Below are 13,341 nucleotides of genomic sequence, written 5' to 3' on the forward strand. Positions count from 1 at the left end.
ACACAATTGCGTCAACGGCTGCGAAGTTTATATGTAAAATCGCAACCATAAAAATACGATCTATAAATGAATATGTTCGGAACTTGATAGTAGAGTTCCGATTATATCGGAATAAATTCAGAACTTGTCTTGTCAGGATGGAACTTAACGGAATGGAACAAAATTTGGCATGCGATCGCACTGCCAGTGGTCGAAATTTTGATCTATACAACACAAATTAAAACTCCAGACTCTCAAAATTCATTATCCATCTATCTCCTCTAGCCATGTCAAAACACCATCTTGTCACCTCTCGAGAAAAACTCTATGGCGAAAATCATAGGAATAGTTTCTTGTGTTTATCGGTCTCCGATATCCAACCGAACTAGAAACTGCAATGAACAGTTGCAGATTTTAAATTCCTGAGAACAACATACTAGATGTGCATAATGATAAGTCCGTCATCACTGATCTCAAACTAGTGTAGTACTTACCAGCATTTTTGGTTGTCATTTTTTTTTATTTCTGTGTTGCCACGCTTGACAATTTCTTTTTGATTCAATCCTTCTTGCAAGTAGAATGGTAATTTTCGCTTTTTCATCAAAAACTTATTAATTTCGGAAAATTAAATAAAAATTTTGTCGTAAATTTGTTGAATAATGTGTCCGTTCCGTGGAAACTATGCGGTTTTTTGTCGGTCGCTGAAACGAAAGCGGTAAATCGTAAATACACAATCGTAGCACGTGTCCCGTTGTACTCGGCTGTGAATTTCCTTAAAAAAAATTGTGTTGAAACTGTTGAAACGAGACGTTTCCGCTACGAATTGTTCATTTCGGTCATTTAACGCAAATTTACGACAAAAATATCGAAAAATTTGAAATAATTTCGTACACTCGTGAACCTAACCTCAAAATGTTTTCGCATTCCAGGCTAAATCTGCTAAGACCGAGAAACCAAAGGCTACGGCCGACAAGGCAAAAGCTGCCGATAAACCAGCAAAGGGAAAGGTAGAAAAAGCTGCCAAACCAGCTGAAACAAAACCGAAACCAGCTGCTGCAAAGGATGCTAAGAAACCAGCTCCAGCACCAGCAAAGGAAGCAGCAGCAAAGAAACCAGCTGCACCAGCTAAGGATGCGAAGAAACCAGCTGCACCAGCCAAGGAGACAGCTGCAAAGGCTGCCCCAGCTAAGAAACCAGAAGCTAAGGCAGCTCCAGCAAAGAAACCAGAAGCTAAGGCAGCTCCAGCCAAGGCTGCTGCACCAAAAGCAGCAGCACCAGCAAAGCCTGCAGCACCTGCAGCAGCTAAACCTGCTGCTGAGGCACCAAAAACCGAAAAGGCACACAAAGCCACTGCAGCCAAACCAGTACAGAAGAAACGTGGAGTGGCCGCATCAGCAGCCGCTGCATCAGGCAAGGGTCGCGTTAGCAAGAAGCAATTGCTTCGAGGCAAGGGTTTGAAGAAGAAGAAGATCCAACTACGTTTTGGAATCGATTGTACAGACATTGCCGAGGACAACATTATGGATGTTGCCGATTTCGTACGTTTTAACGCTTCTCATTGACTGTGACGGATTTTAATTTGACTCTCTTTCCTTGCAGCAAAAATACTTACACGAACACTTGAAAGTGGCCGGCAAAGTCAACAACTTGGGCAACAACATTACATTCGAGCAACAGAAGATGAAAGTATTCGTCAACTCCGATGTCCACTTCTCCAAACGGTATCTGAAGTACTTGACGAAAAAGTATTTGAAGAAGAACAGTCTCCGCGATTGGATCCGTGTGGTCGCCAACGAAAAGGACTCGTACCAATTGAGATACTTCCGAATCAGCTCGAACGATGATGATGAGGAGGACAACGAATAGATGGGGTATTGTATGCCGGATCGTCCGCTGTGATTGTTTTGACAACAATAAACGATGGTTTTCGACACAGAAACGTGTGTGGTTGCGTTGAACTTAATTGCATTATATGGTGGTCCGTTAGGCAGCCGTCAGGGTAGACAAAGCTCGGTGTTCTAGTCGATAGTGGCTCTTGCTCGCTATTTGACGAAAAATGCCTTGTTGCGTTGTAACTGGTACGCTATCCTAACAAGTACTCATACGCCTTCCCGTGGCGGCCGCCGGACAATTTGTACAGATCTGTACATAAGACTGAGTTATGAGTATGTCGCCTTTGCGCCTTTGATTTGATTTTCATTTTGATTTTGCGGGGATAGCCATTCTATCAGTCTAATGCCTACGAACAGCATCAGTTTTCCTTTTTTTAAGCTTCGGTCATTACTTTTGAGCAGTTGTAGTGACATTGACTTATTGAATTATTCCTACTTTTCGATAGCTTACCGTCGTTGACAGGTCTACTCGGGTAAATGTTTCTTGCACTTCTTACGACTGAATTCTTTTGTCACTGAAGTCCTATGGGGACGGGACTCGATTTTCAAAGTAAAATGAGTGAAGCAACTCTGAAGTGACAATTTTTTTTATTTCATCCCGATCTGCATAACTACATCGACTATCCTCTAAGACCAGTAAATTGGTGCTTCAAACATTGTCAAGTCTAGAGTCGTACAACTGCTTGTTTCGAATTTCGTGGGTTTTACTCTTCTATTACCAACGTGGAAGAACTACAGTCATAGTCTCGTTAGTTCATTTCGAATGCCTACTCTATCACTCTGATAAGACCAGTAGTCGATAAGTTTAACTTGGACCTACTAGAGGTTAGGAGGATCCTTATTTACAGTCACGAGTTGACATTGTAGTTCCTATGGTTCATCCAGTTCCTTCAGATGATTCCTGTTGAAATCTGTAATCTCTTTGTACTGGATAAACTGTCAATTTTACGATTTAAATCCCCTAGAAACTCTGTACGGCGACGTCAGAATTTCAGCAAAAGAAATCGAATTTCAAATCCGAGTTTGTCACACAGAAATTGTTGGAAGTTACTAGAAAACCGCTACGATATAAGTCGTTCGACGTTCTTTTAGATCAGGTGCGATAACTTTCTTTAGTTTTATTCGTACGAATGAGAGTGATATATGTGATACATCAAACTGTGAACTCAGAACTCGCATAATCTCAAACACAGTGCCACAGTAAAATTATGATTTCCTCGCTTGGAGTGTCGATAAAAGATCCACGACTTTTTCGATGCAAATTTCCACGATAAAGAATACAAATTCCACAATGCTGATGATGCTGCAGCCCAGGGCGAATCCGAAAGCTCCGCCAAATGCAACTAGAAATGGAAATTTTGATGAACTACATGCCATGAAAGACTTTGAATGTTTCAGGTTTAAGTGAAGTCTAGAATAGGTTTATATGACTATCGCCGTAAGTATTACACCAGGACCAACAACACATACTCAGATTTACAGACAGTTTAAAATATCTAGAAGACATTTTCCGACTCAAGTAATTCGTTTTGATATCTCAGTGCAATCACACAAGACAAAATATTATTTTCCAAAAAAATTACGTCTTCGCACCTCACCCCGGAAAATTAGTACTACATTGGCATGGTCCAATAAGAGGCACCGGCACTTAGCTAAAATTGTAGCCTACATTTGCGTGTTTCGTATTTCATTTTTGTTAATATCTTTTCATCAGAATCCTTTTTGAAAAATGTACGAACGCAATTCCGACCACGAATCTTTAGCTTTAAATAAAAATTAGTTTGGGTTGTAGTCGTTTGATCAGCTCTGAGAAAGTGAGCAGTTTAAGAGGTTCCGAGCGTAAATTGTAGCCTACATTTGCGCGTTTCGAAATTTTTGATCGTTGATATCTTTTTACGAGAGCCCTTTTTAAAAAATGTACGACCACATTTTCGAGTAAAAATATGTCAGCTTTGAATGACAAATAAAATAATCTGTGAAAGTTCCATGTGCTTTGAGAAAAGTGTACCTTTGATGCAAATTTGGGGTATCGGTACAGTTTTCTCAAAGCACATGAAACTTTCAAAGAAAATTTTATTTTTTATTCAAAGCTAACATATTTTTACTCGGAAAAGTGGTCGTACATTTTTTAAAAAGGGTTCTCGTAAAAAGATATCAGCGATCAAAAATTTCGAAACGCACAAATGTATGCTACAATTTCAGCGTACGCTCGGAACCTCTTAATGAAATTTTCATAAACTGTTCATTGTTCTCAGAGCTGGTCAAATTGCTACAACCAAATCTATTTTCTGTTGAAAGCTAACACATTCGTGGTCGGAATTGCGGTCGTACATTTTTCAAAAAGAATTCTGATGGAAAGATATCATTAAAAGTAAACTAAAATCCAGTATTTAAAAATCGCCCTAATGTATACTTTTCGGCAAAGTACCGGTGCCTCTTAAAGCTAATTTTCCTTCGGCTTAGTGAGTAAAATGACTTACTAGTGGAACTTTATTTTTTACCTCAAACTTGGCAAAATAAAATTTTTCTGAAGTACAGTAATCTACTACTTCGAGGGAAAAAAATGGAAAACTCGAGTTGGAATTTTCTATTTTCGTCAAGAGGGAAACACAAAATTTTTTAAGTGAGCTAAAATTAGCGGGTTTTCTACGTGAAACAAAAATATCAATTTTTTACACAATTTTTCAAAACAAACAGAAAATCCCTTTCCGGGGAGGAGACTTCTATTTTCTCCTCAGTCACAAAAATAGAAATTTCCTTCACCTTCAGACAAAATGTCAACAAAACTTCATTTTAAGTGGAGGAGAAACGGCTGATAACACCTCACTCATGAAAAGATTATTGACTTGATGGATAGTCAGGGTCTTACGGTTAAAAATCATTCGTTGATGTTTGTCACAAACAATGTGTTCACTGTGATAGAAAATGACTTTTTTACAACGCAGGCGAAAAAATGTCCATTTTCTTCCCTCCTTCTGAAGCCCTTGTTGTGAAAAACGTTGTGTTTAACTCGGGAAGAAAAGTTGGAAATTTCATTTTTTCGGGTGACAAACAACACCCTCGCAATTCGATTTCCAACTTTTTTTCCTTTGTTGAACAAATAACTGCCTGCGCTTTAGTAATATAATTCGACGACTTTTGTCACGGTAGCTAAGATCGAAAAGTTAAATTTTTTTGAACTCTCCATAGATAGACACAACCGACAATGGAATTTCCATATTTTTTTATATCATTATGTTCCTCAGGCGCAGACAACGTCGTTTGTCACTTGTGCTGAAAGCAGAATTTTTAAGGACACGTCTCAGGCTAGCCTTAAAAATTGCACTTTTTACATTTTTTTTAGTGTGAAGTGCAGCCTGTGAAGCCTTACATAAATTTACCTAATAAATTGTCAGCACTGTATACCACTCCACGTTTTAAACGGTTCTTTGGGCAGTTAATTACTAACTCGACCGAAGACATAAATTCAAAGTACGTCTGAAAACGGAAAAAAAAATTATTTTCTTGTATTTTCTTCTAAAATTTACAAGAAAGAATCTTAGTGGAATTGCCTGTTCTTGTACGGTGGCTCGTCTATATTCAAAGTTGCTGCATAGCGGTAGGCAATTACATGTTTTATCAAATTGTGACGTATTGAAAATGCTTCTGTACCATTTATTGGAAAGGCATGCCATGCCCAGAACATTGCAAGCGGGAGCATGTGTAGAATCTGAACGGAAAAATGGAATTGAAGTTGTTCCGATCGACATTACATTACAATCCAATCAATTGAAAGGAATATCTACTCTTACTGATACTGTAGAAGAACGGTATGCAACCACAATATTTTACTGCAGCGTCGATGCGACATGAAATCAAACAGAGATTCGTTGTGTAAATGTTGAAGTACTTCAGCGGCAGTTCGGAAGCGAAATAACATTTTCGCTGAGCTGGCGACAGTTGTTCAAGTTTGTTACTAGGCACAATCGAATTGATGACCAATTCCATAGAAGTTGTGGTTTCGGCAGTGAAATTGTATACGATCGCTTTAGTAGGGTTTAGAACGTCATCCTTATTGTGTACGAACTGAAAGAGTATAGCGTCGTGTATTGTGCACTGTCAACGCTCTTCATATGAAGTGCGTTGGCGCTTTGCATGATTTAACTATTTCACGTCAAGAGTTCTGAAACAGTAGGACAGATAAGCATCAGTAAGTCCGTAAGACAGTTCGTCTTATCTATCGTCCCATTTCCTTTCCCTTATTCAATTGTAAATTACCAACGTTTGAGTGTGTGTATCTTCCGGTTCCACCGTCCTAGGTGGATATACAGTCAAGGAACATGAGTCTTGGGAAAGTGTCGATCGACATAAGTCACCATTTGGTAATGTTGTCTCAACAGTTCTGTGACGAAAAGAAAAATAAAATTTGTTATCTTGTCCAGTTTTCATGCGAATATTGAACAGAGGAGAAGACGAGGTCGATCATCGCACGAAAACATGCCCCATGAAAGAGTAAGTCTTCCTCTTAAAGGTGCTTCACCTTTCTGGTTGGTGTTTTCAGAGTAGACGTTTTTGCAAGCGAACCGTAGAATATCAAACGAATCTGAGTTTATTTCTCCAGATTTAATTTGTTTAGAGACGTCACTAACAGCCTTTTACGGTTAACAAGTGCAGTCTGCACCATCGGCTTAACGTGGCTTCCAACCCCGTCTCAAAGTATATAAATACTCTCTGAGGAAAGTTAGATGCTAATTGATATCTCGCCTAACTGTAGGCTAGTACAGCACTGCTCCGTTCGCAGTGCTGTTAGGCTAGACAGATATACAAAAATTCATCGTATTTGGGTTGCATCATACGAATTACTTCGTTGCAGCCACCAAATAAATGGCCCAAATTATGAACCTTGAGTCAACTTTAGGACAACGTGATTTGATAGCAATAAAAATTCTATGTGGAATTGTCTGACACGGGAATCGTGAGAACACTGAGTCATTTCGTCCGTAGGTTACACCGCTTCATTTTCATATGCACGCCTTCTATGCCCAAAAACCCAATAATTACTCGTCCAGGAGGCGAGTAAATTTTCTATTACTATTATTTACCGTTCCGTGACATTTTGCAATAAGTACAAATAAGTGGACGAAAAACATACGCCCATTTCAGTGGTCACCAAATTAAAACCAGATTCTGGTAGCAAGTCCTCTCGCATCTGTTGGAATATGTACTATCAAAAATATGTAACGCATCAGTGATACCTCAGCCAATTACTTCTCGTGCAATTTGTAGTAAGTTCAGTCCATGTAAAAATGTGTACTTCGAAAATTGACGTAATTCCTGTAAATTTCCATACGTCGTCCGTGCAATAACTTCAACGAAGTTTTTATAAATCGGAAAATTTGAATCGTTTTCCGACAAATTCCAATTCCTTTGACACAAAAATGAAGAGCTTTGCGATTAGTTAATTCAGTTATTGACTGCGACATACGTTTCAACAAAATTATTCGCTCGTGTGTCGTCAATGTAGTCCGTGCATATAGTCACTCCGGGCGCAAGATATTCCCAATTCCTCCAATTCGTCTCCAGGGATAGAACAACGGAATTGTCTTGATAGCGATGCCATTCCTTGCGGCAAACTGTTAAGGCGAAGTAGAGTGATGTGCAGATTAACGAGATCCAAAGTAACCTAAATTGTAACATGGTTGGAATCGAGAAAATTATCAAGTCAACATTCGGTAAAAATTTCGAAACAGAAACCTTTCAAGCAGATGTTGTCGCGGTCGGAAAATCAATCCGATTCCATGCACGTTCGATTCGGCAAAGATTTTCTTTAGAAATTGTAATTTCATTGTATCAACCATTGAGAACGTAGCACAAAAAATGAGTTAGAATTCGAGTGACAAAAAATATCCCTACTGTTGTGCTGTGCAGACTCAAATGCAGTCGTTCTTAATGGGAGGAAGGGTAAAGTGTTGTGTGGCAAATCATTTTGAAGAGCTGCAGGAAATGCTTAAAGGTGTGTGCTAAACTAACTCATTTGTTCATTCGTGAAAATGAGTGAGTTAAGGGTTGATAGTTGAATAGAATGGCTAGAATCACTTTTATGTAACCCATATGTCTTTCGTAGCATAACTTGTAACTTCAGATATCAAACGTGCCACAGATTAAGCTTTCGTGATGTAAGGTCACGTACAAGCATTACCAAACTGTACATTCGCCTTATTTCATCAATTAAAGATATTGTTTTTAAGCTGTGCACCTGTGATAAAGTTAGACATCAGATTATTTCCTTGCTCGGAACGCTTTATTTGGACAAGTATGAGGGTTGCAGCCCGAGCCGAACGAAACGGCTGCAATAAGTACAGTGAGTATTTAAGTATCTGTGGTGGACAGTACATTTTAGGCGATTGCGCGAGTTGTAGCCCGAACGAAGTGAGGAAAAAGAACTGCACACAGTCAGATTGAAATTCGGAATCTATGGATGAAAGTGACACCGATCCGGATACAGATGACGTGAACACTTAGTTGTTTCAGCAAGAAATCACATCTGCACAAATAGATCAAAAATTGATTTGTTAGTAAACACTTCTTATTGTACTTGTGTAGATGGGCGTGATGGTATCTTAGAAGTAGGCGTTTTCCCGCAGTATTTTCAACTGGAAGTTTTCCAAATAAAATAATTTGACTCGCCAATGGCGTTCGGAAATAGTTGTTGCATGACTTATGCAAACATCGAAAGCACATTAGCAATTACACGACGAATTACGTTTTATTGATGCAATTAATTAGGGGATTAAAAGTGCACGACAGATTTTATGTTTGGGTAAACGTCGAATTAAAAACATATAATTTAGCCGATGTAATCGGTTCATGTCTCCATCAATTATATCCATCTAGTACATCGTTAATTGATTTATGATGACGCTACTCTATACCCTCTTTAATGTTCTGTAACAGTCTGGGCTCTTGTTGGTTGTTCTTTTTTGTAACTCTAAAAATTGATCTCGACTAAACATAAATCGAATCGACCGTTTTCAGTCTCTTGCAAGCATTTTCGAGTCTTTAACTTGTGCGACACGACAGGCCCCCCACCAAAACATTTATTTTTAAATTTGATTTGTCATTTAGGACCAATACCTCTATTTTGACAATAAATTTTTCTACGATGCGTACCAGCAATACTATCTCTAGTAAACAAACTACTTTCATTAAGGTGGTGAAAGAATCAAGTAGCCTATGGAATTTACATGCAAATTACAGCGTAGTCCAGTCAAAATGCAGAATAGTGTTTGTAGAATACAAAGAAATAAGGTGAGAATTTCACACATTTGCTCTAGATGTGTAATTATGACACATCGTGAGCCTAATAAAGTACTTTGCATCGAGATTCATACAACGTTTTATACATCTAAAGTTCGTAATTTTCGAACATTATGATGCTGAGTTGCATAAAATCTTGTTGCTAGCAAGTTATCATACGATGTGTTCACATCTATTGCTCAAAACCCCAAAATTAGCAAAGTTAGCAAAATAGTTATTTCTCGTCAGGATAATATAATCATTTGGCATAGACTTCAAACCCCGGCCTGATGAAGGACTTGCAGTCTAAAAAGTTGCGTCTAAAGAGGTTTAGTAAAAGTCGTTCTAATATTTCAATATATGTCCACGTTCTCTATAATCAATGAATTTCACAAAGCAACGCGCAAGACTAGAAGAACTTAAGGGTCGTTCACAAACAACGTTACGGTATTTTACGGAATTTGCGTCAAAATAGACCCAAACTTGTTGGAGGCGTCACGTTCTCTTTAATCACCTCCTTATGGCGTGACGTCATTTGTGAACAGTCCCTTTCGTGATTCCAACATAAGTTGTATTCTAATTTCTTGCAGTGTGAATCGAATTAAATGATTCAAATAAGAGGAAATATGTTCCCAAAGCTGTGGTGAGCTGCGAAAGAAATGGTTAAAATTCAGATTTTGTTAAAATTTTAAGGACGAATAAAATTTACTGTATACAATAGTGTCCAATCAATCGTAAATAAACCGCATGAAATTACCGTCTCTGAATGACTAATTTGGTTGCTTAAAGCGTTGAACTGAAAAAGAAAATGTTTACTTTGAAGAAAACTTAAAAGAATAAATAAAGGACGCAACAGCAATAGGCTGGAAACTTGACGCAACTCCTTCTTTTCCCATAATTTTCCTAAATTTTTTTCAAATTTTTCAAAAAAGTTTTTTGGAAAAACTAAGTAGATTTGAAGTGGTTACAGCCGTCCATAGTCATTTTTTACCTGTAGCAGAACATTCTGGTTTTGCTCCAACGGAATAGTCTTGTTTATGAGCGATTGAGTAATTTTCCTCTGCAAACGATTCGGAATACAAAATGTCGATACGTCAAGTCTCAGATTACCTCTTTCCGTATTTTACTGCCAATCGAAATGCTTTTGTACATCAAGAAAGAGTTGTAGACGAGTCTCACAGAAAAATATACGGCAGACCCTGGAGTTCCATAATCAATCGAATGGCGATTTACTTGGTAGGTCATAAATGCTGTCACCGTCATAGATACAAAAAATGTTGCAGTACACAAAACGAACTGTTGAAATGTGAAAATGAGACGACGTCTGAAGATTGTGTCAACCTCCAAAATGAGGAAATATAATTTAGAAAATCGAACCTGTACTGCATTTGCCTGGCTAACAGTTTCTACAATCTGTACCAGCTTCAGATGGCTCATCGACACATTACGCACGAATGTACAATCGTTTGAAGCACGAACCTCTTTGTCTCTGGTTTCTGTTACATGTTTGCTGCAAAAGTGGGGAAAAAAATGTTTCCTCGAGGAACCGATACATTCAGAGTATTCACCTCAAACAAATATTTATTATGCGGAATCGGTCAGCAAGGTTAGACAAAATATACCAAAATGCTGTCAAATACGACGATTCACATCCATTCATCACAGCATGACCAATGTATGTCGCTACAATAAAAATTGTTCTCGTATCCCTTGTACCCTTAGATATGGTCAAACTTAGCCAAATCGTCGGAAATTGCCACAATAGCGTAGTCAGTCCATAGAAAATTATTAATCGTTTATGACTGGCATCTACCTGTACACCTATTTCTGTCATCTTTAAAAACATTTCCTTGAGAGGAAAATCGATTAAAAACCAAACAACCACCTGACCTGTCTATCGAACTCGTTGAACGATGACATAACTCTCCGCATGTTGGCCGCATTTATCATATCCATAGCGATTATGAATAAATTTCTAATGCAAGCAGCATAAGTTAGAATGTCCCCCAGAAAAACAATGACCACCAAGCCTGAAGAGCCCATGTTGGCCGCAAATTCATTGGTAAACACTTTGTCGTAACTGTCCCATTTTTTTGATAACGGCATGCAGACGAAAACGTACACAGCGAAATGAATCAAGCAGAGAAGTACATCGATCGCTTGTAGTGATACATTTAAATGCGACACGTCTGTTGACCTTGGCAAAGAATAAAGATTGCAACCGAATATTTTCGATGCATAGAATATGGGCAGAAATGACTTAACACTGTCCGATGGTATTGTGGTTGGCATTGCACTAACTATTGTGAGGTAGAAACTGGCCACTTGAGATTAATGGGGTGAATCCATTAGAGGTAATTATCAGGCCTGCACGATACGAAGTAATCATAAGAGTCTATTGGGCTTATCCACCATCCAGTTACAGTACTAAATAAGGAACATTGGTTTACTGGATCATGAGTTAAAGCTGTCCGACCGATCGTAAGTCCAGCTTATCGTTCGTAGAATACCAGGGAATCAGGTCCGATACTGTCGTAGCGAACACTAAATGGTTATAAGAATATTGTTATTCGGTGGTTCGATGGTATACATTCAATCTACAAAAAGAGCTGCTAGTGACTAGGTGACCACTCTAATGTATGTTCATATCTAATGTTCGAATAAATATTTTATTTGTGGAACATTAATAGCAAGTCATTAGTGCAGCTTAAGAACAATTCCACTCGTCCAAAAAATAATATTTTTATGTCACTCAGCATCATAATATGCATAATTTGCAAACTTCAGATGCCCCTGTGGCATAAAACGTTGTATGAATCTCGGTGCATAGTATTTAATTAGGCTCACGATGTGTATTAGCCTGCGGCCTCGTGTCATAATTACAGATCTAGAGCCGAATAAAGTACTTTGCACTCGATGTCATAAATAACTATATTTCGATGATTACGTTCACGGCAGAGTAAAATTAACTTATTTATTTTACTCTTCCGTGTTATGTTGTACAGTGTATGTTCGATTTAAATGGAAAGTGGGAGTCATGGTAAGGAATTACCTTTTCTAATAACCAGCTAATTTGTGAGAACTGCTAGTTATTCATGGACGATTAGGCTAAGCCAGCACAACAAGGCTTATTTCACATTCTAGACGAAAAAACTTTGGAGAGAAGTGCGATTTTAATGACGATTGTTTATTTTTATCGCAACTTGATGACGCCAACGCCTGAATGTAGGATGCGGAGCGGCATCATCAACAGAGCGATTTGAGTACTTTAATGATAACTCTGACAACTTGTATGGTTAAAAGGTCGACTTACAAGCTATTTGCACAACCGTGAGTGCCATAACCAAGGACTACAGTCCGAGAAAAATAAGTAGTCAATTATTATTCAACGGGTACAATACAGCTTGTTCCACATTCGCTATTATACGTTACTATACTACATACAAATAGTGGATTTCGTATATGGAACAAGTTGGATCATGCACAATTTCCAGAAATTTTAGAGTTTAAACAAACTTTTAGAAATTGCAGAATTTTGTAGAAAATGTTCTAGAAAATTCACGCCATAAGAGTGGTCGAAATTCAAAATCTTTCCCGCTCAAGTCTTTCTAACGCATCGTCATTTTCATACAGCGTTAAAATGTATTTTTCATGCTTCGGGCCGAAAATGAGCGAAATTTCAAGTTTTCGGCCCTTTGCATGAAAGCTCACATGTGTACCTGATTTGCACGATTGATTTTAGGCACTTTCGCTTGTAAGCCTCACTCCGTTTGGCCTGCAACAATTTTAGGCACACTTACAGCGTGAATTCACGCCGTAAGTGTGCCTAAAATCAATGAAAGTATAAACCAGATATGGTCTGTTCAGCGTTCAAACAAACCGGATTTCATATAAACAAACTCACCTCGCATGAAAGGTTCATTGCCTAAAATATGAATTTTAAGTGTACGAGTCCAAAAGTGAACCGAAAAATACATTTCAACGCTTCTTTGTATGAAAATGACGTTGTGTTGGAAAGACTTGCGTGAGAAAGATTTTTTTAAATCGACAGCACTTACGGCGTGAATTGCAATTACGATTAAAATTTTTACTCGAATGGTGTGTTTCAACAATTTTTCCACATAAATATGAGAAAACGTTTTACCAAAAATAGTCCCTGCAACAGGAGATACAGTCTGTGTGCTTTTAATCAATG

The 13,341-nt window shown here is 38.2% G+C and overlaps 3 protein-coding genes across 3 annotated transcripts; 1 reads left to right on the forward strand and 2 right to left on the reverse strand.

The window, feature by feature from the left end:
- Positions 1–449: 449 nt before the first annotated feature.
- On the forward strand, positions 450–1,918 carry LOC119084413 (60S ribosomal protein L22). The gene is made up of 3 exons (XM_037194381.1): positions 450–561; positions 909–1,517; positions 1,579–1,918. Exons 1-3 carry the CDS (start codon positions 559–561, stop codon positions 1,843–1,845), a joined length of 879 nt encoding a protein of 292 aa, XP_037050276.1. The 5' UTR covers positions 450–558; the 3' UTR covers positions 1,846–1,918.
- A 1,112-nt stretch (positions 1,919–3,030) lies between these two features.
- On the reverse strand, positions 3,031–7,797 carry LOC119084414 (sodium channel protein Nach-like). The gene is made up of 9 exons (XM_037194382.1): positions 7,605–7,797; positions 7,336–7,533; positions 7,119–7,275; positions 6,953–7,059; positions 6,129–6,252; positions 5,663–5,936; positions 5,423–5,580; positions 5,252–5,348; positions 3,031–3,214 (listed from the first exon to the last, which is right to left on the reverse strand). Exons 1-9 carry the CDS (start codon positions 7,706–7,708, stop codon positions 3,078–3,080), a joined length of 1,356 nt encoding a protein of 451 aa, XP_037050277.1. The 5' UTR covers positions 7,709–7,797; the 3' UTR covers positions 3,031–3,077.
- Positions 7,798–9,641: 1,844 nt separating this feature from the next.
- On the reverse strand, positions 9,642–11,560 carry LOC119084416. The gene is made up of 6 exons (XM_037194384.1): positions 10,715–11,560; positions 10,524–10,656; positions 10,257–10,442; positions 10,138–10,206; positions 9,856–9,942; positions 9,642–9,794 (listed from the first exon to the last, which is right to left on the reverse strand). Exons 1-6 carry the CDS (start codon positions 10,990–10,992, stop codon positions 9,723–9,725), a joined length of 825 nt encoding a protein of 274 aa, XP_037050279.1. The 5' UTR covers positions 10,993–11,560; the 3' UTR covers positions 9,642–9,722.
- Positions 11,561–13,341: the final 1,781 nt, after the last annotated feature.

The sequence above is a fragment of the Bradysia coprophila genome, unplaced genomic scaffold (assembly GCF_014529535.1).
Source record: "Bradysia coprophila strain Holo2 unplaced genomic scaffold, BU_Bcop_v1 contig_732, whole genome shotgun sequence".
Classification (NCBI taxonomy): domain Eukaryota; kingdom Metazoa; phylum Arthropoda; class Insecta; order Diptera; family Sciaridae; genus Bradysia; species Bradysia coprophila.

What these genes read in the sequence shown, in the direction of transcription:
- LOC119084413 (XM_037194381.1), top strand. An exon ending in TTATGGATGTTGCCGATTTC is followed by an intron (nt 1,518 to 1,578) that starts GTACGTTTTAAC and finishes CTTTCCTTGCAG; the next exon opens with CAAAAATACTTACACGAACA.
- LOC119084414 (XM_037194382.1), bottom strand. Translation starts at nt 7,708, where the DNA reads ATGGTTGATACAATGAAATTACAATTTCTAAAGAAAATCTTTGCCGAA. An exon ending in GCGAATAATTTTGTTGAAAC is followed by an intron (nt 7,276 to 7,335) that starts GTATGTCGCAGT and finishes TTTGTGTCAAAG; the next exon opens with GAATTGGAATTTGTCGGAAA. An exon ending in CAGTGCTGACAATTTATTAG is followed by an intron (nt 3,215 to 5,251) that starts GTAAATTTATGT and finishes TTCCATTTCTAG; the next exon opens with TTGCATTTGGCGGAGCTTTC.
- LOC119084416 (XM_037194384.1), bottom strand. Translation starts at nt 10,992, where the DNA reads ATGTTTTTAAAGATGACAGAAATAGGTGTACAGGTAGATGCCAGTCAT. An exon ending in GCCAGGCAAATGCAGTACAG is followed by an intron (nt 10,443 to 10,523) that starts GTTCGATTTTCT and finishes ACATTTCAACAG; the next exon opens with TTCGTTTTGTGTACTGCAAC. An exon ending in ATTGGACACTATTGTATACA is followed by an intron (nt 9,795 to 9,855) that starts GTAAATTTTATT and finishes TTTCTTTCGCAG; the next exon opens with CTCACCACAGCTTTGGGAAC.